We start from the raw sequence: 23,590 nt of genomic DNA on the forward strand, positions 1-23,590 counted from the left end.
TGTGAAACGCCTCAGTGACAGCGGAGATGCCAGAAACAGCCAAGACAAAAGCTGATGAGACTCAAACGGGGTAAAAGAAGACCTGAAAGGAAGAAGAGAACGAGTGGAGCGAGGGAGGAGAACGAAAGAGGGAGGAGACCCTTAAATCATCATTGGAAAGTCATTAGAAATCTGGCCTGGACTGGACGGGACGGCCGCACAGATTGCCCGCCACCGAATACAAAACCTGTAATGAAGTGGAAGCTAGGAGGGAGTGTCGGAAGACAGATTTCTTTGCACTAGCTACTCCGCTGCCACTAAAGTATCCATGTGTATGGGTGTAAAAGCCTGTATTCATGAGATGTTAACCGTTTTGTGTGATGGGGGAATTTATTCAAAGTGTTGCAGCTATCTGCGACAGATGGGCCAAACAGTAATGAGTCTGACCAGAAGTTAACTAAGAGAGGGAAGAAAAAGGGAAGAATCGAATAATAAGAATAGTTAATGGAGTTTACCAGCCTGGTTTATGTCTAGGACGTTGATGTTTCAGGTGCCGATGAGCAATAGTACATTGCACCAAAACCCAATTCAGATGGAAGTGAACATTATAATACTTAAGATGTTAAAATTATAGGACAAAATATTGAATGAGACAAGCTTCTAAATGTCCCCACACACCCTTTTTTTATATTTTGCGTTTATTTTTTATGTTGGAAGAGTGCTGTTTTGTCACTATTCTATTTTAGTTCTAATTTAGGCAATACGGGCTTTAAAGCCTGCATGTTGTCCAAATTAAAATGTAGGCCATGGACAGAGATTCTCCTGGTTCCATGGCATTCACCACACTCGAAAAGGCCACCTCTCCAGTCTCACCCTTCTAAAACGCTTTTGTGCTGATCTGAACGGTGCCTTAACACTTCTTATATCTGTCAATGGTTTGAGTATACCATTCTCTTTGACAGACCCTTGAGTACTTTCTCCGTGAGAGAAGTGATAATTGGATAATTAGTCCTGAATCAAGCAAGAGACTAATTAGATGATAGTGTGCTTGCGATGGCACGCGAGTTAAAGCAAAGGTTAGCGGGGGGTTGAAGGGGCGCAGGAGCCTGTCTGAACGGCTCGAGGATCGATTATCTTAGACCCCCTCTCTTTCACACCCCTCCTGTCCCCCTTTCCTTCCATTCACCACCGCTTATCAGGCGGACAATGGAGACAAAATCGCCTAGTTTCCATCTCAAAGAGTTAAGCCTCAACAAGAGGCAGGGATCAGGCGACCAACTCCAGACCTCAAATACCATGCAATCACTAAAGCAAATGGGACGACAAAGCTTCGGAGGGAGGCGGGGGTCCTCCCAAAAATATTTTTCAAGAAAATGCTAATACATCTCGTGAAGAATTGAAGGGATTTTCGAGCCTAGCTTTAATTCTACTATTGTTGAACTCGCGTGCAGACGGGCAAGATTGACACACCAATCACGTGAAAGAATGAGGTGTGAGTCTGCGTGTGACTCACAGCGTTGGGCTAGTGAAAGCAAGTTCTTTCAGTGGACAGCTTGGTTTTGAAAGTATGTCCTGTGTAATTGTACAAGTGTCCCTAAACTATCTTTCTCTCTCTTTTTCTGACATCACGCTCTCTCTCTCTCTCTCTCTCTCTCTCTCTCTCTCTCTCTCTCTCTCTCTCTCTCTCTCTCTCTCTCTCTCTCTCTCTCTCTCTCTCTCTCTCACACACACACATATACAGATACACACACACAAACCTTAATCCGCAAAGCGAGACTCAACATAGTGTAATTTGCTTTTGATTGCTCTCTCTCTTTATGAGAACACAGAGACGTCTATCAGAATACCATTATTCTTGCAGCCACATGAAGAATAAACACCATATTCTCACAGAGCAGAATAAGAGTCGCTTCGAGCACAGTATTTGAATAAAATGGCAATAAAAAGCGTTTAATTCCCGTATGTGAAACTATTTGATAAAGTGTATGTTTCTGATTGTTGCTGCTGTATCTGACTGGTCCAGTCGGGTTGCGTTGGCATGTCATCTCACGAGATGACATTGGGCCTGGTTCATACAGTGACATTTTGTGACAGATGGATTCTTTATAGGCTAGGCCTATAAGTCATATTAGCTTCTCGAAAGGAAGTGTTGCCCTACAGACCTATGAGAACGTGTGTGCATGTACGTGTGCGTGTGTGTGTGTGAAGAAAACGAAAATCTCATAAAGAGGCGTGACGGGGCCCAGGCCGTTCTCTAAATGTATTTTAATAAGAGCTACCCCCATGTCTTGGGCAATTCATCTCTCATCTCCCGTTAAATGAATGGAGTTGTGGCCGGGGCATGGGGCAGGGATAGCAGGGGGACAAAGACAGCATGTGGCGCTGGCTCATTATGCTCCAGTTAAGGCGGAGGGCCGTGTGAGAGCAGCAGGGGTTGGGGTTCCTGCAGGCCGACCCATGGGCACAATACACCAGTCGACGTCTGCAAAGGGAGACCCTGCCATGCCATTATACCGCTGCTACTAACGAGGGCTTCATGCGCCTTTGATATAATCTCACTATTGAAATCCCAATAAATCCCTCGGCGTTTGCAGCCAAATCCTATTTGTAACGGGTGTGTGCCGTCACAAGAGTGTGTATGTGTGTGTGTGTGTTATTGTGTGTTTCGTCTTCACCTGCGTGGCTCTGTTCTGGCAGGCGAGGGCAAGACGAGAGGCGTTGAAGAAGCACTGACACGCATGTTAAACCGGCCAGTTACAATGGCAACGAACGAATCCTCACTAACGCTCATAGACCTACATCGCGTGAGCAGATGAGCTGGATTAAAATATGATCAATGTTATTTGCCGTTTTATTGAGCTAGAAGGGATTTTATAATGAATAAAGTGTCATTTGAATGACAGCCAACCAACCAATCACTATAATGCATTTGAATAATTACATTGTGAATATCAATAAAATAAGATGTGTGTGGGCTATATTGGCATAACATAGTGTTTTATATGTGTTTATCCAACGTGTTGAGGCAGCTCTTCTTGTTACTGAAATTTAAATTCTAATACTGAAAAGTTTCTTAAAAGTCTTAAAACTTTCTCTCTGGACGGCTCAGTAAACTCCAATACACCTATCCATGCATTTATGAAGGAGGACAAACTGATTGGCCACATCACACACGTCTTGGGCATGACTCCATCCAGAACTCTGTGCATCTCATCGTGTCTTTTCTGCCCGAGGACATCAAATATTGCTTAAGTCTGTCATATAGGCTACTTCTGAATTGTGAACAATGCTATTCAATTGCTTTGTCCTCTAGCTCAGGGACACTGCGCATCTCTCCGTGCCCTCCTGTGTTATGCGCAGACTCATTTAAGAGCCCCGGGAACATAAACAAGTAAAGAAACGAAATAGGCTATATTAAATCAAGTCCCGCGTTTAGCAAACATATCGGTGCCAAGTTTCCCCGCACAGTCCAGGAATCTCCAAACAGGCTTAGAGGTCTTTCTGAAGTCTCCTTTTCCTTTTCATGGTGCCGATTGGTCACAGTGGAGCTCATTTGCATGCTGCGCCGTATAAACCCTCCCGCCACTGCAGCCCTTTCGAGCTGAGAGAGCACACTTCGACGAGAGAGCACAGCGTGCGCACTCTGACAACCTATGGCAATTTAATCCCAACGTTCCAAACGAGCCGAGGGGACAGGAAGACATTCAAATTGACAAGTGCTGATAACAAATAGATAGTTGAGTTAAGTGAGGCCAGTTTGGCTGATTTGGGATATTTTCTGAAGTGGCAGGATGAAAGAAATAGGGTGGAACTGGTTGGTGCTGTGCACCTTACTGGCTATCTTAACTGTTCTCACACATGGGAAGACGGTGAAATATCAGACATTTGAAGAGGATGCACCTGGGACTGTTATCGGAAACTTGGCCAAGGACATCTCATCTACTCACACGGGCTCAAAGAATAATTTTAGGATGATGAAACAGTTCAACTCCTCTTTTATTCGTTTGAGAGAGAGCGACGGGCAGCTGAGTATTGGAGAGAGAATAGACAGAGAGAAAATCTGCAAACACACCCTTCACTGCCTCATTGCATTTGATGTGGTCAGTTTCTCCAAAGAGCAGTTCAAACTCATTCACGTCGAGGTGGAGGTCAAGGACATTAACGACAACTCCCCCGAGTTCCCCCGGAAAGAGTCGAGTCTAGAGATCTCTGAGAACACAGCAGTCGGAACGAGGATCCCGTTAGACTTTGCTGTGGACGAAGATGTGGGGTTAAATTATATCCAGAGCTACCAAATTTCTGTTAACAGCCACTTTTCCATCGACGTGCTCAGCAGAGCCGACGGGGTTAAATATGCGGAGCTTGTGCTTATGAAGGAGCTCGACCGCGAGACACAGGCATCCTACGCACTGGAGCTGGTCGCTATGGACGGCGGCAACCCGTCCCGCACAGGAACCACGCGCATAAACGTCAAGGTGAAAGACTACAACGACAACAGCCCGGTATTCGACCGGAACAGCTTCTCTGTGGACCTGCCCGAAGATGCACCGGTTGGGTTCCTTCTGCTGGACCTGAACGCAGAAGACCCGGATGAGGGGCTGAACGGGGAGGTGGTGTACGGCTTTGGGAACCAGGTGCCTTCTGAGATAAGGCAACTTTTCAGAGTGGACCGAAAAAAAGGACGTCTCACCCTCGAGAGCCCTATTGACTTCGAGAGTAAGAATACCTATGAATTCGACGTTCAAGCAACCGACCTGGGTCCGAACCCTAGCCCAGCAATCTGTAAAATTGTGGTCCAGGTGCAAGACGTTAACGACAACGCACCGGAGATTTCCATAACTCCTATGACGTCCATCACAGCGGGAATTGCGTACATTACTGAAGCAGCGGCACGAGAGAGTTTTGTTGCTTTGGTCAGCACCTCGGACAGGGACTCTGGCGCAAATGGACAGGTTCACTGCACGCTGTATGGCCACGACCACTTTCGGCTGCAGCAGGCTTACGAAGACAGCTTTATGATTGTGAGTACAAGCCCACTAGACAGGGAAAAAATTCCAGAGTATAATCTAACGGTTGTGGCTGAAGACTTAGGGTCCCCGCCGTTCAGAACCATCACTCAGTATACCATTCGGTTAACGGACGAGAATGACAATGCACCTGTGTTCAGCAAACCTGTGTATGAGGTGGCAATAGTGGAGAATAATGCACCCGGGGCTTACATCGCCACCGTGGTCGCGAGAGACATTGACATGGGGCAAAATGGGAAGGTTAGCTACAAGCTCGCGGACACCTATTTCATGGGCTCTCCAATATCCACGTTCGTTTCTCTGGACCCCGCCAGCGGCTCACTTTACGCTCTCCGGAGCTTCAACTACGAGGTAATGAAACAGCTAGAGCTCCGTATCACGGCAAGCGATAGTGGCTCTCCACCCCTCACCGGCAGCGCAAACGTGTTTGTACGGATAGTGGACCAGAATGACAATTCACCAGTAATAACGCAGCCCACATTAAATAATGGGTCCGCTGAAGTTCTATTGCCCCGGGACGCGCCGTCAGGTTATGTTATTACCAGGATGGAGGCACGAGACGCAGACGAAGGAGTTAACGCCGAGCTGTCGTATGGACTGGCCACCGGGGAACCGTCTATTTTCTCTGTGAACAAAGCCACCGGAGACATTTATCTCAACCGTGCGCTTAGTCACGAAGTGGACGATATCCTGAGTGTGACCATAACGGCCAGTGACAATGGTAGGCCAGCGCTCACCTCAACTGCCACGCTCCACTTCCTCATCATAGCTGGCTCCCCGCCAAGCGACAGGACCGTGTACCAAGCAGGCAGTGGAGATGAGATACAAGCGCAGTGGGACCTGTCTGTGGTGATTATTGTTGTCCTAGCTGGGAGCTGCACGCTCCTGCTGCTCGCCATCATCCTCATAGCAACAACATGCAACCGGCGGAAACGAGACAAAACTGGAGAGGACAGTGACTCATATGGAGAGAAGGGGTCCCTTGAACGAGGAAGAAACCATGGCGACAACCCCCTGCTTCCTCTTCATGCAAACGTGGGAGGAGGCGGATTTGAAGGCCACTCATACTCCAGCCAGCCCGGTGGCTTTTCCTCTGCTCACCCCGGGGGGAACGAACTGTGCTCGGCCTCGGAGGATGGCAGTGAAGCACCCTGCGTGTACAACCCTGACAGCAAACTGTGTGGGAATAAACTTGAGGTAAGATGAGGCTACACATGTTTTACTCAAATCCATTACTGTTTGTGTCTCAACAGTGCTTGAGACCAGGGAATATTTTTTCTGTTTTTACTAACTCAAAGTTTCTCTCTGTCTTGGTAGGGCTATTCCACTCTACCTGGCTATGGCAATGGTAAAGAGGCTGTGAGGCCCATCACAATCTGGAAGGGAAACTCCTACACCACTATCTCTGCACGAGACCCTGCCTTCAGCGGAAAGGACAGTGGGAAAGGGGACAGTGACTTCAACGACAGTGACAGTGATGTCAGTGGAGACCTGAAGAAAGAGGGGCTTCCTCCCATTGGCAGCCAGAGTGGTAAGAGTTTTAAGAGCTTAAATAGCATGATGAAAAAGCTATCAAGAGATCTACCCACATAATCTAACAGTGCCTCTCTGTCTGTCTTCAGGTTTGTGGGCATGCACCAGTGAGTGTAAAATCCTGGGCCATTCAGATCGCTGCTGGAGTCCCTCGGCGGTCAGGGCCAACACCGGAATATCACCTGGCCTCTCTCCCGCTCCCACCCTCTCCTCATTCAGCAGCCTCTCCAAGACGGCCTCCCTGCCCCGGGACCAAAACCGCAAGGACAACTACTACCAGGCTCACATCCCTAAGACCACAGGCCTGCAGAGCGTGTATGAGAAGGTGCTGCACAGGGAATTTGACTTTGTCCTGGTCACTCCGCCCAGACCTGTACACGTGCAGGAGATCAGCGATATCAATATCCCTGTCTATGCTCCTACCACCACACGATCTCCCATTAATGAAGTCTGAAAGCAAGACATACACAGAGACAGAGAGACTAAAAATGCATTTAAATGTTAAAGCTGCAATAGGTAAATTCTAATATGAGAAAGTGCTCCCCAATTCTTGTATGAACACTTGCTTTCCTCCTGCTCCAGTTTGATGGATATTGGTTTCACAAAATAAGACAGGGATGGAGGCATGCCTCACTAAAGGTGATTGGCTGGAACAGGATTGCTGGACCATAATTGGATGGAAAATAGCGGCATACTCCAAGAATTATGAACTGACATTCCACTGGTACTGTTGTCTGTGTTACTAAACAACTCTCAGAGGGCCTCATTAAAAACATGTTGATAGGGGCCAACACTTTTCTTTTTAGACCGAAATCCTACTTACTGTAGCTTTAATATAAAAATAGTAATAATGAGAATCACCAGTTGAATCACAAATGTATGATATTATTTGTGAGTTTAAATATTTGTGTGGTTTTAAATGTCTCAATGTGATGCATTTTTGTCCATCCAATCACTTGAAATGCTTATGTGGACATACTGTATATCTTATGCAACGTTTTGTACATAGGCTACAGATAATTTATTTTTTATAAAGTAATAATTAAGAACTAAAGAAATGTAAATATGGATTGTAATTAATGATTCTAAAGCATGCTCACTATTTAAATGGCCCAGAAACTATTAAGTTTGAGGCCGGAAACCCAAGATGTATCAAGTTGATAACCGTGTACGAATTTATTTGAAATGAATAATGTACAGATTTTTATCACGATCTTCTAAGAGAAAATAAACTTTGAAATACTGTGTTATGAAATCTGAAATTGTTGCTGTCATTTTAGCGCAGTAATTGAAAAAGTCTCGAGTTTACCTTGATTTGATTCTTAATCCAAATACCTCCAAAACACCAAATCCCTCTTCATCATTTTGAGCCAATAGGTGTCGCTGTTGTGATAGCCGTGGTACAGACTGCGAGTCTTTCTCCGTGTTCTGCAAATTCGTGCAAGACGAGACAGTACCCATGTCATGTCAGTAGCTGTTTCTCTTTGAAATCTGGATGCTGAATAGGGATCTCTAGCCCTCTCTACTTCTCCATCTAGGTCAAAGAAGTTTACACGTTTTCACAACTCTCGCACCGTTTGAAAGAAAGAGAGATAGAAAGAAATCCGGGAACTCCATGAGGGACATCAGGGTTATTTGAGGCAATTCCTCCCATTACCGCCGTGAGAATGTATAAGCGCACGCACGTAGAAGCGCATGCACTTATATTGGAATGCCTCCTCCAATATAAAGGCACTAGTGAAACATAACAGTTTGTAATTAATTGGAGTAACAAGAAACAATATTTTGCTTTGTGGTTTTGTAAATCACAGTGTACAAAACCACAACATTCCACCCTCAACTTTTCGAACAGGGGTACAAAGTTAGCGCAATGTCTGTTTGGAAACAGAACTGGTGGCGCGCGCATATTTTCTGCCGGTGTGCTTGGACTGGTAATAAAGCACGCCTTGCATGAATGAGCAGGTTTGTTCCACCGTACAGGAGAGAACGAGAGAGGGTGTGTGTGTCAGAAAGAGACACACAGAGAGAGAAAGAGGGAGAAGGAGTGTGTGTGAGAGAGAGTTTGTTGAATCATCTGCTCAGGTGTTCAGTAAGACACTCAGCCATGGCCGGGAGCTCGGAGAAAGTGCCTATTGCCTCAGCGGGACCCGAGGACCTCCAACAGTTTATGCCACCGGTAAGGCCTGATGTAAAGCGGGGGCTTTGCTGTTAAGTCTTGAAAATATGTTTTCATGTTCACCTGGTAACACATTTGTTAACTTGGAGACAGCCTAATACTTGAACTGGAATAATCTTACATAAAGCGTTAAACATAGTAGCCTGTAAACCAACATTTTCTGTGATATTTTACCTTTTGAATTTTTAAGACCACTGGATATGTGGCATGGACTCCATCTCACTGGAACCGTTGTGCGTGCACTATCGATTGGATTCTCATTTCTGGTTTAACGCAGGCATACACCCCAGTGGCCGTCAAACCTGCAGCCAGCGGGCGCTTACTGAAGGCCGGGATTGCGGTGTTGATCGCTGGCGCGATTCTTTTGTTGTTCGGGGCCATTGGAGCATTCTACTTTTGGAATAACAACAAACACGTGAGAGGATACCTGTCTCTTGTTTTGCCGCATTGGCTAATGGTCTGTCCTAATCTCGAAGATGCATGGGGATCTTAATGGTCAAATTTAGTTTACACTAATGCAAAGAAATTGGAATAAAGTTAATATGATCGAGTAAACGTTCACAGCGCTCCCAGTCAGACTAGACTGGTGCAGGTGAATGGAAGCCTTGTGTGGGAGGAGGTAGGGACGGAGGGTGGGGGTTCTTCTGCGGTCCAGTTGATGCACCAGGGGCGAGAGGTGTGCGAAGGAATGGAGTTTTAGGAAGAAGTTCTTTTCTCTTTTGTTGTAGTTGTAATGTTGACCAATTTTTTTAGGGGGGAATGCCATATATAATTTGGGCCATCATGAACAAAATATAGTGGACGTCTTTAATATAATTGTTTTTGATGTGGCAACTTGCACATAGTATGAAAGGCATATTAGCCTTCTATAATTCGATCAAAAACGTTTGTGCGTCTGCAGGTGTATAATGTCCACTACAGTATGAGTATCAATGGCAAGGTGGAGGAGGGCTCCATGGAGATCGATTCTGGTAACAACGTGGAGAGGTTCCGTACCGGCAGTGGGACAGACGAGGCCGTGGAGGTTCACGACTTCCAGATTGTAAGAAAAAAACACTTATTGCAGCAGACATGGGTGACTGCAACGGTGGCAGCCTCTTTCATGGCAGTGTGTGTGTGTGTGTGTGTGTGTGTGTGTGGGTGTAACGTCATAGGGAGATAGACTGTCTCCTGCCTCCTTTCATGTCCCCTCACTCTGTCCCCTCTGTCTCAACCCCTAAAGGGCATAACAGGTATCCGCTTTGCAGGAGGAGAGAAGTGCTACATCAAGACCCAGGTCAAAGCTCGTCTCCCTGAGGTGGAAACTCTCAACAAAGACTCTCTGTTGTTTGACCTGGTAGGGATCAAGTCGGCTCTCTCACGAAGCACCTTTACCTTTTTCTGACTCACAGTCTCACTCTCTTTTCTCTCTCTTCCTCTCTTTCTCCTTTTCTCTTTCTCTATCCACACACATTCACACTCTCTTTTTCTCTGTCTTGCAGACATACATGTTTTCTCTTTCTCACAGACACACACACTGACACCCACCCACACACAAACTCAGACATCCTGTCACTGTTGGACGGCGGCCGTCTGATTATTGAAATCAGTTAGCATAGCCTTGCATATGCCTTGTGCACACATCATTAAACATCATGCAAACTGTCATATAAGACACACTGTCCTCACACACAAATGCACACACACCTACACATGTATACACACACAAACACACAATTAACGATTACGCAGAGCTGCTGTAATTGCCTTGTAGTCTCATAAACAATCGTTTATTGTGGGTGTGAGTGTGTGAGTGTGTGAGTGTGTAAATGGGCTTTGTGTGTTTGGTTCAGATAGGGAGATGTAGTTATAATAGTCACTGCAGGCGGGTCATCTGCAGTAATTCATGATGATGGGAAATATGCCCCCCCCACACACACACACACACAGACACAGACACACACACACAGACACACACAGTGGGTTCAGATAAACTCTTATCGGTCCTGCAAAGGAGGGAGTTTGTTGTTATTTGTCCCTGGAGCAAATAACTCAACATAAAAAAATCAAGCTGTCTGGTAGGTTGTAGTATAATATTTCTGTCTGTCAATTTTTTGGGATGCTCCAGGAATAGCCCCCTTCTGGGCATTCTACCTCCAGGGTGTATGTGTGTGTGCACATACTGTATGCACTATGCTATGGTTCTCCACTGGAAATCTCATTAGTTTTTCAATTTGTTTTCAAAAACCTTGAAAATTTAGGCCAACATATTTTGGCATTGTTCAGATTTTAATGAACCCTGATATTCAGTGAGTAAATGCTGGAACCGCGGAGGACAGGGCAGAATCAGCTTAAGGCCTTGGGCATCCCTGATGTTATTGTTCTTACAAACACTGCATTAAAACACATAATTGAAATAATTAACAGGAAATTCCACAATGCATTCAGAATAGTGAAGGTAGGTATTTTGCACGCACAATGCATATTTATTCATGTGCAAACACATTTGTGCAATGCATTAAGAAAATTAAGAATGTCATTATTCTAAACATGTAAATTAGAATATAGTTTTAAGTGTATAATTACCTAGTGAAACAATACATTTATATCCTTTTTGGTTGTAGTGTATTGGACTAATTAAATGTTTGATCAGTTTTAAGTGTCAGTCTAACCCTAACTAACAGCTTAGTAGCAACAGGCTATGAGCTGTAACTATGTGATCTGTTAGTTTGTTGCTGTTTACAAGTGTGTTTGTTTGACACAGGAAGATGAGGTGATGCCAGCCAAGTTTGAAGAGGATTCTCTGATCTGGGTGGCAGCTGACACACCCCTCTCAGACCCCACCTTCCTCAGCAACAAGATTAAGGATTTGTGTGGGGATCTGCCAATCTTCTGGCTCCGTCCTACCTACCCCAATGGTACCCAATTCACTTGATAAACAGTCCTTTCTTCTTCTAAAGGCAGTTGTTAATGCCTGTCTCACAGATTACATCCAATACTGGCCCAGTCACTGTAATGTAAATAGTGTTAGTGCAGGGTTGGAAGCAGAATCATCAGACCTACATGTGGGATGTCAGTTACTAAGCCTCTATCTCTCTGCAGGCGGGCAGAGGAAGAGGCGGGCTGCCCCCCGTCAGCGTCGCCAGGCAACCGGGGCAGAAGAGGAAGTGGATGTGGAGGCAGAATTCAACCCAGAGAACCCATATCACGTGAGTCTTACACACACACACAACTAAAACTGCTTTATTACCGTCGTGTTTTGTTGTCCACTCACATCTGAAATGGTACCTGAGGATGGTGTTTCTGCTCACAGTTTCTCACAGCTGTGTGAGTCAGAGCAGATGCTGAGGTCACTGCAAAGGGCCAAGCCTGTCGGTGCAAATTTGTGTGTGTGTGTATGCATGTTTTGTGTGCATGTGTGTGTTTCGAGTGTGAGCCTGTCTGGACTGACAGACCTCTTTAGAATGGCCCTCCAAAGCCCCTTTGAGTCATTGAGCCTGTGTGAATAATACCACTCAAGTCCCCCTATTCTACCCCCTCCCTCTCTCAAACACACATCATGCCCCCCTCCCTGTATGAAGGCCCACCGTTTCCCTCCTAATCCCTCTTGGGATGCAGAAGCCCCCCTCCCCCCCCCCCCCCCCCCCACACACACAACTGGTGTGAGAAACTCTCTAAATCACACTTTGTAATAGTATCCTTTATAATAATGACACTTTGGATTGTCTTAAAGAACACATGTAAATGTGAATATTAGTCTTCATTATATTTTTTATTTATTTTTATATATTACCAAATTCCAACACTTTTTGGTTTTGAATTTCTTTCATCTGAGCACATATTACTGATATCCCTCCTTCCTCCCTGTTTCTCTTTGTCGCCCCCCTCCCCCCCCAGCGCGGTCTGGAGGGTGACGAGGGCACCATGACCTTTGACCCCATGCTGGACCACCAGGGAGTGTGCTGTATCGAGTGCCGCCGTGGCCACACTCAGTGCCAGAGGATCTGTGAGCCCCTGGTTGGGTTCCACCCTTGGCCCTACCACTATGCAGGTTGCAGGGTGGCCTGCAGAGTCATCATGCCCTGTCGCTGGTGGGTCGGGCGCATCATGGGCATTCTCTAAACACCCCCTGCACCACGGTGCAACAGTCCAGGAGAGAGGAGGACAGTGGGTGGGAAGAGAAGGAATGGAAGGGGAGAGCGGGAAATAAAATGGGAAGAGATAAAAAGAGAGAAAGAGGGAGTGATGTCTAGTTCCCCAGCCACCCGTAATTTCATATGAGATGGTTGGAAAGGCAATAAACAAATGATGTGTATGGCAATGTAATCAACACACAGTTAATTATAGTCACTTCTTGACAATACCTGAACATAAATGGTATGTTGGTTATGAATATTCAATAACTTTATGCTGTGTCATAAACCTAGGTATATTGCACATGCTGTATAATAACTAACAGGAATGTGCACATAGCACAAACACATACCAATCCCTATGAGATCAGTAAAAACTAAAGTTTTGGTGTAAACTTGTATTTAAAAACGCTAATACTTTTACTTCATATTACCTTACTTTCTGTCTCTTTTAGCTTGATGATGTAAATAAATGTATGAAATAAGTATTTGTTAGACATAGGGAGTGTAACAGGAGTTTGCTCAGACAGTGGATCTATAGTAGAACTTCTTTACGTTCTCCTCAAACTAGTGATAAATGTTTCTGTCCCGACTGTTTTAACTCTGTCAGACCCCCCTGGCTGTTTTTTTTCATTCACTAATAATAAAGTGTACTAATGGCTTTCTCTTGCAATCTTCCCAAAATTGAGTGATTTTATCAGCGTTTTCAGAAACCGTTACAAAGTGCAATAAACGAATAAACCTTTTGTAAGTAAAATTATTAAGTCATGTTCCCCATTCTTGTTGCAGCTCTATACAAAGTATATATATGTTAAACAATGCAATGACATTAACATAGGGTGAATTCGGGTAATCTGGGATTTTTTTTGCATGCATTTTCTCATCGGAGCTTCCTGATTAACTAGTGCCCTGACCCTTTCTGTGACACCACACCAATCACGTTTTGTGATTTCAGTCACATAACATCCATGCTAAACCTCAAAGTTCTGTGGACTAGACATTGTCATAGCAGGGAAGTTTGGAGTTTAGGTGTCCCACTTTACCCAATGTCCCAGATTACCCAAATTCACCCTACACACACTCACTAAAAGTCCTTCGACATGTCAAACCCAGTAGACCTGAGGGAAGTGTAGCGAGAGTAGAGTTCCTTTCCCCAGTCCTGCAGTTCCAGTCTGCTTTAATGTTGGAGTTACAGTTCTAGAACTCTTTAATGAGACTAAAGACTCTTCAGCCGTCACGCTCTGAGATCTTACCCACGATGCAAAGCGCTTAGCTCCTTTTGATGTCAGGGACCAGCTTCAGGCGAGGGTAGGGGTAAGGGTGGGGGCCGTGTATGTGGGTGTGAGAGAGGGAGCGAGTGAGTGAGAGAGTAAGAGAGAGAAGCGAAAGTGCGGGTCCTTTCCGGAGTCACAGAGCGGCGTTTGATCGTCACGAGAGATGAAACGATGCGCAGTAAATTTAACACTTAACTCAGTGAGAGAGGGCTGACGATCTGGTGAGGAGACGGATCCATATGAAGGCTCTCGTGCCTTTTAACACCCACTCACTGCCAAGCAGATGAGTGTGTGTGTGTGTCAGATGAGTGTGTGTGTCAGATGAGCTTCCTGTTGTCAGAGCAAGGTTTAATCTTCCTGCTTTAACCTGCCGGTCTGGGCTGTGACCTCTCTCTTCTCCTTCCTCTGCTCATTCTTCCCCTCTTGGATCTTCCCAACACCATCCGGGCTGGAGGCTGGATAAACCACCTTGGAGCATGTGGATGGCTGGACAGAGAATGCTAGTAGATGACCCATCCCAACCTTCAGTGAAACACCCACATGCTTGTTGCACAGTGGTGAATGTAGGTTAGGAGGAGGCAAGCTGAGTTTCATGAAGCCTGCTGAGACAGAAGATACAGGCCCTGGGAGCTAGGGGCTCTAGGTACCTTTTCTCAGTGTGGCTGACAATAGCCCCCCAACCAACAGCCCTCACCAGCATAGTCAGATTGTTTCTGAAGGTTAGCTTCAAACCTCTGAACCTGTGTGTTAAAAAATGTCATGATCCAAATATACACAATATTAACTTGATACTGTGATACCAAAACCGAAAAACAAGGTAAGATTGTGACCCAAAAACAAACCATTTATTTACACAGAATCTTGAATCACACACAGAACCTGGTATTAACCCCATGTTTAACATATCCCACAATTTCCAGACCATCAGTATATTGTATTGCTATTGTGGAAAAAAGGATTGACCTTTTATTGAGTGTACACAAAAATCACATGTGCCCAAAACATGTTTATAACTTTCTTATTGTTTCAAATGTGTTTTTGTTAATTTTATTCTTTACATTTTCTATACAAGATGAAGTGATGGGGACCATAGAAAGCTTGGCTATAGACCCCAGCAGTACAAACTGTCAGACTCCTGGTAAACTGGGAATAAGGGACCACACAGGGGGTGGATATTTGAAAAACCAAATCCAAAGTTTAAATCAAAGACATCTTGGTTAGGCTTCCTCAACCCTAGTTCTTAGTCCACGGCTCAACCAACCCTCTCCCTTGATCAAGGTGCCAGAACCTGACTACTCGTTGTGACATGTGAGCCCGGGAACTTCTCCAGAATGTTAGCGAAATACTGTTGTTCCAAAGCTGATAGATAAAAGAGCCTGTCAGTTATCTATGAGAGTGGATTAGGAGAAGGGTTCAACACTAGTCCTCTGGACTGGGGCTGAGAGACACGCAGAATCTCTAAAACCAATATTGGTAGATGGGCCTGGAGTGGGAGGTGGGGGTCGGGGGGTTTGGAGGGGACTGGCGGGAGTCTGTTAGAGGCAGAGAAGGGGGAGTCTGTTAGAGGCAGAGAAGGGGGAGTCTGTTAGAGGCAGAGAAGGGGGAGTCTGTTAGAGGCAGAGAAGGGGGGGGAGGAGTAGCTCAGTTCAGTACTTCTTCCATTCAACGTCATCAGGAGGACTCATGTCTACTTTTCTCTTCCCCACGTCAGTCCAGTTGGTGCTCAGGACTGTACCACCTGACTCCATCTGAAGGAGGTAGGAGGAGAGGGGGGGGGGCAGGAGGGGGGAAAGGGGTTTAGGCCAAAATAAAAGTCACACACCGTATTTCATGAAATGCACGATTGATATCCATTGAAACGAGAACAAATATCCTTAACTCGACAGCATCGATAACTGCTTAGCTTGTGAATCCCCATCCGCAATCAAGTGTGTGCGTGTGGCGCGCGCACGCACGCGTGGACTCACAAAGGACTTGTTCATGGCCCGCTTGACCTCGTCCGTCCCGTCCGTGTAGATCTGCTGGAAGAGGTTGTTGAGCGCCGCGTCGCCCTCCAGCTTCTCCTTCTTCTCCTCCTCCTTGATGTCCACCACCACCTTGTCCCAGTTGCGCGTGTAGTGGGAGGACGAAGGGTACTGGTCTGGAAGAGACGCACACACCGGCATCACCATGCGCCTCCACGCCCATACGCTTTCATAGACGCAGGTTAGCTAGACTGAGCCGGGCAGGCCGTTCTGAAGGCGTGCACTGTGGTCATGGAGGCTCCTGACGCCTGCTGATCCAGAGGCAGATAGAGAAGCCGAGCGGGGGGGGTTACTCACTGGGGGTGAAGTGTTTGATGTTGGGCTCCTGTCCCTCTCCCTCCAGCTTCTCCCACCTGATTGCTTCAGTCTTCTTCATCTTGATCTCCACCTGGGAGAGGGGGGGGGGGGGGGGGGAGAGAAAACAGAGGAAGAGCGAGGGAAAGAGATGAAACCCTTCCCCCGTTCGCTGTCGTAGCAGCCGGTGACGTGCTAACAAATCAAACCTAACCCTATTAGAGTGATATTACATGTCGCTCTCTATATAGGACGCTTAGAATGACACATCATAATGAAGGCCTAGACAGTGAGCCTCCATCTCGGCAGTGGTGTGCGTGTGATAGGCAGAGATGCTGGGGTATGCGGGGGCACAGCTCAATCTCAAACCTTACTGACAGACACAGAGCACTAACGAGATGTCTGTCAGCCAGAGGGGCCTGTCTGTATATGTGTATATATGTGTGTGTGTGTGCACTCCTACTTTTGCCCGCAACAGCATCTAGAACAGATCATTACAGCAGAACAGAACATGGGACGAGGCAAGAATGGAGAGGAAGAACCAAATTTGGAGGTGGGAAGAGGACGCGGACACACACCTACACCCTCTCTCTCTCTCACACACACACACACACACACACACACACACACACACACACACACACACACACACACACACACACACACACACACACACACACGAGATGCTGAGCAGGATCGACAGGGCACATGCCAGTGAGACACGCAAGACACCGAGTTCTTTACCCCCCGTTATGGTGTGGCTGTACCAGCAGTGAGTGTGTGTGTGTGTGTCTGTGAACAACCAGCACTGTGTCGGTGAAATTAAACAGCATTTCTGCTCTGTTGGGCAATAAGATGATTCATTCATGAGGGTGATGGGACACAGGAGAGAGGTATGGAGAGAAGGAAACAGAGAGAGGAGACAGATGGGAAGGAACAGGAGATTGGTTCTAGAAGCCAATATGATCACTGCAAGATGTTCCCTATGGTCTCATTCTACAGAGGTTAGGAGATGGTGCAGAGCAATGTCGGGATGGTACAGGTGCTTCTAGAACATATTACAGCATGGCTGTCGTCTCTGTGCTTTGCTGAATCAGTGCTGTTGATGCAGGTGTGTGTGTGTAGACTGACAAATACCCTGTCCTCTGTGCTTTTGCATGTGTGCTGATAACCAAATGAAAACCCATGCTGTGACCATGCTCTGTGTGTGTGTGTGTGCGCGTGATACGAGGCCATCCAACATTAATCTGCTGCCACATCTGTGTCTTCTGGCTGTAAAGGGACGTGACAGGGAAGGCGCCGCACGTCTGTGTATGTGTGTGTGAGGGTATGTGTGTGACAGGCGAGGCGTTGTCTCTTAAAGGGATGTGACAGCACTGCCACATACAGGGCCACCACCCACAGGACCCCAGGGGCTACACACACACACACGCACGCACACACGCACGCACACACGCACGCACACACAGGGAGTTCAGTCCCGTGTCTGAAGTCCCACGTGTCCCTACCCCTCGTCCCCTCTGCCCTTCCTCATATGCCTCTCCTACTTTCAATCACCACGGGTTTCAAAACAAACTCAAATAAACACACAAAATAAATAAAGAAATACATAAACATCCTCAGACACTGACAGGCGTGGAAATTAAAGTGGGAGCCGACGTGTTATCTATTCCGCAAGAGGAGATGAGTTAGAAATGAGAAGAGTGTGTGTGTGTCAGTGAGAGTGTGTGTGTCAGTGAGAGTGTGTGTGTGTGTGTCAGTGAGAGAGCGTGTGTGTGTCAGTGAGAGGGTGTGTGTGTGTGTGTCAGTGAGAGAGCGTGTGTGTGCGGCGCGTAGCCGTCTGCTTTGATCAAACACGCTGGTATGTAATTGGCTCCCTGTTGTCGTGGTGACCCCAGGGGTTAGAAAGTCTGTCGTGGTTGAAGACAGGAGGAGGTCAAATAGGGCAGCACTGACAAGTGCTGTGAGAGGACACACACACTGGAACACACATATATACACACACACACACACAAAGAACACAATCTCACGCACACACGCGTACACAACCTTAGGGAACACCGACATTCTGCCAAGATGGCACAAGTGTGTTAAGAGCTTTGCGCGTGTGCGTGAGCACATACAGTGTGTGTGTGTGTGTGTGCACACAGGCTGAGCCTTCCCCTTCTCGGGTGACTTTAAAGAGAGCAGGCAAGCGAAGCGCTAACCCTGGGAAAGGGGGGGGGGGGGGTGAAGGGCCCCTGTTCCAGGTAGCGGAGCCAGGGACAGAGCTGGCGACCGGAGAACAACATGGTAAACTGCTGCATTAACCAGCAGCCTGGGAGGACGGGGCCGTTGTTGTGACTGCTTCTCCCGGCTGCTCTCTGAGGGGGCCGTCCCCGGTCGACTGCTGGCAGAGAAGAGCCCCCTCTCATGAGGCTGCCTGCTCAGCTCACAGCAGCAGCAGACAACACGGAGCGTTCTCTTCCCTGGCGTCTGTCTGTATGGCACTGTAACATGGATGGCTATTACACACAGACTCTCGCTCTCTCTCTCTCACACGCACGCACACCCGAAAAAGTCAAATAAAAAAAGCTTTTAAAGTGGCCCAATTGCACAGTGCAAAACAAGGAATTCGCTTACCATCATATGTTTTAATATTGGGTTGAAGTGTCTTATGCAAGGTAAGTGTGTGTGTGTGTGTGTGGGCAGCAAGGCCGTGCGTACCCCAGGAGCCCGGTGGACCAGGGAACAGACAGGGCTTTGTGGGGAGGGAGGGAGGGAGGGGGGGGAAGGGAGAGAGGGGGGGCTTGAACTCTCTCTTCTCCACCTCCCTCTGCCTCTCCATCCCCTTCTCCCTTTAAGGCTGCGCTCTTGTGCGAATATGTGTGGGTGTGTATTTAAGGTGTGTGTGTGTCTAGGGCAGACTCCTCCCCTGTCTCTAAGACTGGGCTCTTGTTTAAGCTTCAGCACACGTGCACCTCTGGTATGCGGTGTCTACTGTTGCCATGGCGAGGGGGGAGATAGAGAGTGTGTGAGAACGGCCGCTGTATGTGTGTGTGGGTATGTGGGGAGGGGTGGGACTACCTTTCTCAAGTGGAAACTGGGTTTTTTGGAGTTTTGCTAGCAGTTGGCAGGATTTTCTAGATGTTTCTGGATGTGTATCACCGTGTATACCTCCGGATGTGGTTTCAACGCTGCAGCCTCTGCACTGGACAGAGGACACCAGCGGAGCGACCCAGACACAGTGGAGTGGCTGTGTTGGCGGGTTTTAAAAGCCACAGAGCTGCCAGAGGAGCGTCGGGGAGGGCGGGTACCTTGGTGGAGAGGATCTTAAAGGTGCTCTGCTGAGGCACGATGGGATGCAAGAGGTGAAAGCTCAGGCCGAAATCCTCCCCCGACGCCAGCCGTATGTTGGCGGACAACTACGAGGGGGAGAAACACACACAGACGCACGCGTTACAAGACACACACACTGCGTTTCACACGTCGACACTCGTCCTTTGATGTAGGACGCCGAGCCAAGAAGAATCCTGGTAAAAATGCACTTGACATTCGCAGTGCACTATGGCAGAGGAGAGTCCCCTTGTCCCTGCGTGTGCTGGTCTCAGGGAAGTGTGACGGCGGGGACACACTGTCCCCATGGGGCAGGGGAGGGGGGGTGAGACAGCCGCTAACAGCACAAGTGTCTATCACTCTTTTGGAGGGACAGGCTGACAGGTCTAGCATCTCTCCCATTCGTAGGAGGCTAAGTGTCAGTCTCTGGCCCGCACACAAAACACACACAAGCCTAGTGTATCTGCACCACCGTGGTGGAGTAAAGATCTGTCATGTAGGGGTACACAGTTGTACCTTGCCTTCAGAGTGAGGTTAAGAGACCCTGGTTTCCCTCTAGTCACCCCTCAGGAAGGGGAAACACAGAGCGCTGCTGTTTGTGCATTTTCCCTCTGAAGGCTTTCCTGCAGTGCTGATATGACACTTAGGGGTGGCAACATTTGGAAGGGTATTCCCAGGATCTGTGCTTGGGGGCGCCTTCTTCAAGGCACTGCTGGAGGCATGGCCACAGGGAATGGGTGTGTGCGCGTTTTAAGTGTGTGTGTGAGACAAGAGAGATGCCCGTTTCATCTACCGCCAGTGCAAGCCGAAGGCTATCCCATAAAGCCTTCTCTACAAGTTCCAGAAACAGAACATCTATATGGCTCTCCTCATCTCCATCTTATATATTCTTCAAATTTTTCTGCCAAAGAGACTGTGTGTGTGTAGTGTTACTCGTGTACCTCTTTCTCCGCAAAGCTGACCAAGACTGAGTCCTTTTGGGCGTTCTTCACCATGATGGTGACAATGACCTGGGACTCTGTTTGGTACCAGTCGTGTCTGAGGGAAACACACACACAACCACATGTGGTCAGGTGGCTGGATCAAACATGCCTAATCAGCAGGTCACGATCAGTCTACTTACTTCGCCGGTGGTGCAGCAGATGGCTGCTGTAGCATCCAGTCATCCCAGAGAGAGAGAGAGGGAGAGAGGGAGAGGGGATAACAAGTTAGATGAAGAGATGGACAAAAACAAACAGATGACAGAGAGAGACACAAAGGGATCCCAGAGGAGGTTTTTTTTCAGTAGTGTGGGCGAGCCTGATCTGGAGATGCTGAGATCAACAGCGCCCCCAAGTGGTGTAGGGAGAGCGGAGGCAAGCGCAGCACTCACCATGTTGGCATTGCCGTTCAGACTCTGTTCTGGAAGAGGAGAGATGACCATTTATTACACACACATACACACACCAAAACATTACATCCTGGAATAGCTGGATGTGTCCTAGTCCCACCAGACAGATACTAAACTTGCGTCCAATAATCTATGCTCGTATTGCACAAGCATGCTTCCATACACACCAATGGAAACACGTACATAAAGTCACACCGACACACACACCGCTCTCTTAGGATGACAACCACCAGTTTGTTTACTGGTCCATCCACGCCCATGAAAAGCCCTGTGAGCCCTAACAGGCCTGATCACCGTTTACAAACCAGCTATCATACATTATTTACTGCTTTCATTACCGAGACGGGAATGGGTGAGAGACCGAGATGCAAGGAGCCGGGGAGAGGGAGTGATAATGTTGCGTAAATGAGGTCGCCTTTGAAATGGAGAAGTGATGGGAGCACACTGGTGGGGAATGAAGATGGTGTGTGTGTGTGTGTGTTTTGATGTGTGTGGGGGTGTGAAGCAGAAGCATGGAGAAGCAGCCAGTTAGTGGGTTACTAGTAAACAGCATCATTAAGCACATGAAAGGGGCACTGGGCCTATGCTGAGGATAACCGAGGTGTGTGTGATTGCGTAAGAATGTTTTTTGGAGTTCACTTGACAATTTTGAGAACGCATTAACACAACACGGTAGTCATATTCGGGTGTATGTGTTACACTTTCAGGGAGTTATGTAAACGTTCTAGACCAAAGCAACATGCCAGCTCCATCCACACACACATATATGTATATGTACGTCTGTCCCACTTACTCCCCATCATTTCTTCACAGCGCTGGATCCAAACTTCTAAATCTTTGTCTGAATCTGTGGGGTGCAGACAGAGAAAACAAACCTTAAGGGGCTATTCACCACTTTCTTCCATACTTAGAATTATGAATCAGACATGATGTCATAGACTTGATGTTGACAGCTGTCGACAGAAATGCCTGGAACCAACATGGCAATTTTGGATTGCATTTAAGTTTGCATTGATGGGGCTCTCTCGCATGTTTCCCCCAACCTGGCTGATTTTGTAGCCATGGTTGAGGGCTGGGTCTGATACAGGCATGTATCTGTGCTGTACACAGGATTTCTGTCGGGTCTCACCATTCAGCTGGTGTCCCTGGGTGAAGGCCTCGTGTGAGGACTCATAGTGGTTGAGGTGGTACTCTGCTATTCTGCAGGGTGAAAAGCGCAGAGACATAGAGAACAAATTTTAACAAAAAAAGTGTTTTCACCGAAGGTCAATTGAATCGCTTGATCGCTCACTCACCCTGTTCGCATGAAGGCAAGTGCAAGGCTGGGCTGTAGCAGTTGAGCTTTCTTGGAATCGTTGGCAGCACCTACAACAGCAGTGACATCATGCACAGATACATACTACTTCAGTTTGTAATGATTGTGTCATGGAGCAGTCAGTCGGTTACAGTCCAACATCCACAGCTTTTAAGCATGAGTTGGTGGGAGCCTGGGAAAATACTTACAACTGTAGTTTTTGAGAAGTAGGTGGGCATAGGCTCGTTGGCAAAACCACTCAGCATTATCAGGATTTCCCAACAAGGCTTCATTCAGCTCCTGAATGAAAACATACATTTACATACATCGAGATCACTGATTAGGATCGCAAGCACAGTTTAGATGTGGGAGTCTGCCGATGGATGATATGCCTACAATGGCAAGTGTAGATTGAAAGCGTGTCTGTTCGTTGACATTCAGCTAGAGCTAACTAGCTCACCCGATCTATTTCAAATAATTACTGGTGGTATTTTTAAAGTAGCTGTCTTGGCTAGCTACCTAATACCGGATGATTATGTCCGCTGCATATGGGTGATAATATTTACATTCTTGACATCCCTTAACCCTGAAAACAAACGGTTGATAGCTAGTTGGAGTTTGGATAGTAAACATATGCAAGCAGGTAGAAATCTTTAAATTCGTAGTCTCAACCAAAATAGCACTCGCTATACTAGCTAGCTAGTAGTAACATGTTGCGAGCATAATCATTTGCTCAATGTTTAACATGTGTGCACTCTAGTTAGCAGGTTAGCTGTAAATGTTAGCAAATGTAAATTAACTGTTTAAGAACTAGGCTAGCTAGCCAGCTTTCTAACATACGGTAGCTAGCATTAGCTAGCTGATGTTTACCTCCAAAGCTTTCTGGGGGTCCTCATCTATGCAGCTATCTGGGAAACTGCTAGAAACGAAAAAAGAGCCACAATTATCTTGCTGAATGAAATCAAAGGTACATGAACAGTTACTAAAATTATTTGGATAAACTTGCCGTTCGGTAGCCATGGGTCTAGCTAAAATATTGTGTCGTGAATGGACAGTAGAAAGTTCTGGATGGCAAAACGAACTGTTAGCAACGGTCTTGCCTGTCAGCAGTGGTAAACCTAGTTCCTACAGTAGCTAGAAAACAAAGTAATAATATAATGCTGCCACCTACC

General features: G+C 47.0%; 3 protein-coding genes across 6 annotated transcripts; 2 read left to right on the top strand and 1 right to left on the bottom strand.

Moving 5' to 3' along the window:
• The first annotated feature begins 3,584 nt into the window (after positions 1-3,584).
• On the top strand, positions 3,585-7,778 carry LOC134036137 (protocadherin-8-like). Its single transcript, XM_062480923.1, has 3 exons — positions 3,585-6,203; positions 6,324-6,537; positions 6,629-7,778. Exons 1-3 carry the CDS (start codon positions 3,771-3,773, stop codon positions 6,991-6,993), a joined length of 3,012 nt encoding a protein of 1,003 aa, XP_062336907.1. The 5' UTR covers positions 3,585-3,770; the 3' UTR covers positions 6,994-7,778.
• Positions 7,779-8,517: 739 nt separating this feature from the next.
• On the top strand, positions 8,518-13,488 carry LOC134036162 (leukocyte cell-derived chemotaxin 1-like). The gene is made up of 7 exons (XM_062480966.1): positions 8,518-8,715; positions 8,993-9,130; positions 9,617-9,757; positions 9,938-10,051; positions 11,459-11,612; positions 11,797-11,903; positions 12,592-13,488. The coding sequence occupies exons 1-7, from the start codon at positions 8,644-8,646 to the stop codon at positions 12,814-12,816; spliced, it is 951 nt and encodes a 316-aa protein (XP_062336950.1). The 5' UTR covers positions 8,518-8,643; the 3' UTR covers positions 12,817-13,488.
• Positions 13,489-14,922: 1,434 nt separating this feature from the next.
• sugt1 (SGT1 homolog, MIS12 kinetochore complex assembly cochaperone) lies at positions 14,923-23,566 on the bottom strand. 4 transcript variants are annotated; one of them, XM_062480976.1, is made up of 14 exons: positions 23,425-23,565; positions 23,289-23,337; positions 22,628-22,718; positions 22,420-22,489; positions 22,254-22,324; positions 21,918-21,971; positions 21,107-21,135; positions 20,858-20,883; positions 20,676-20,772; positions 19,716-19,823; positions 16,423-16,513; positions 16,069-16,241; positions 15,722-15,849; positions 14,923-15,656 (listed from the first exon to the last, which is right to left on the bottom strand). In XM_062480976.1, exons 1-13 carry the CDS (start codon positions 23,436-23,438, stop codon positions 15,748-15,750), a joined length of 975 nt encoding a protein of 324 aa, XP_062336960.1. In that variant the 5' UTR covers positions 23,439-23,565; the 3' UTR covers positions 14,923-15,656; positions 15,722-15,747. The 4 variants fall into 4 exon arrangements, with proteins under 4 accessions (XP_062336960.1, XP_062336959.1, XP_062336961.1 ...); XM_062480975.1 differs by having other exon boundaries at positions 14,923-15,681; XM_062480977.1 differs by having other exon boundaries at positions 14,923-15,681; positions 23,289-23,334; positions 23,425-23,515.
• Positions 23,567-23,590: the final 24 nt, after the last annotated feature.

Source organism: Osmerus eperlanus, chromosome 16, assembly GCF_963692335.1.
Source record: "Osmerus eperlanus chromosome 16, fOsmEpe2.1, whole genome shotgun sequence".
Classification (NCBI taxonomy): Eukaryota; Metazoa; Chordata; class Actinopteri; order Osmeriformes; family Osmeridae; genus Osmerus; species Osmerus eperlanus.

Bases quoted from the DNA above. Each gene is read 5' to 3' on its own strand.
- sugt1 (XM_062480976.1), bottom strand. The intron at 20,884-21,106 runs GTGAGTGCTGCG...TGGATGCTACAG, and splicing joins TGAACGGCAATGCCAACATG to CAGCCATCTGCTGCACCACC. The intron at 19,824-20,675 runs GTACACGAGTAA...TCCCCCTCGTAG, and splicing joins TCAGCTTTGCGGAGAAAGAG to TTGTCCGCCAACATACGGCT.
- LOC134036162 (XM_062480966.1), top strand. From the start codon at position 8,644: ATGGCCGGGAGCTCGGAGAAAGTGCCTATTGCCTCAGCGGGACCCGAG. The intron at 8,716-8,992 runs GTAAGGCCTGAT...GGTTTAACGCAG, and splicing joins TCCAACAGTTTATGCCACCG to GCATACACCCCAGTGGCCGT. The intron at 9,131-9,616 runs GTGAGAGGATAC...GTGCGTCTGCAG, and splicing joins TTTGGAATAACAACAAACAC to GTGTATAATGTCCACTACAG.
- LOC134036137 (XM_062480923.1), top strand. From the start codon at position 3,771: ATGAAAGAAATAGGGTGGAACTGGTTGGTGCTGTGCACCTTACTGGCT. The intron at 6,204-6,323 runs GTAAGATGAGGC...CTGTCTTGGTAG, and splicing joins TGTGTGGGAATAAACTTGAG to GGCTATTCCACTCTACCTGG. The intron at 6,538-6,628 runs GTAAGAGTTTTA...GTCTGTCTTCAG, and splicing joins TCCCATTGGCAGCCAGAGTG to GTTTGTGGGCATGCACCAGT.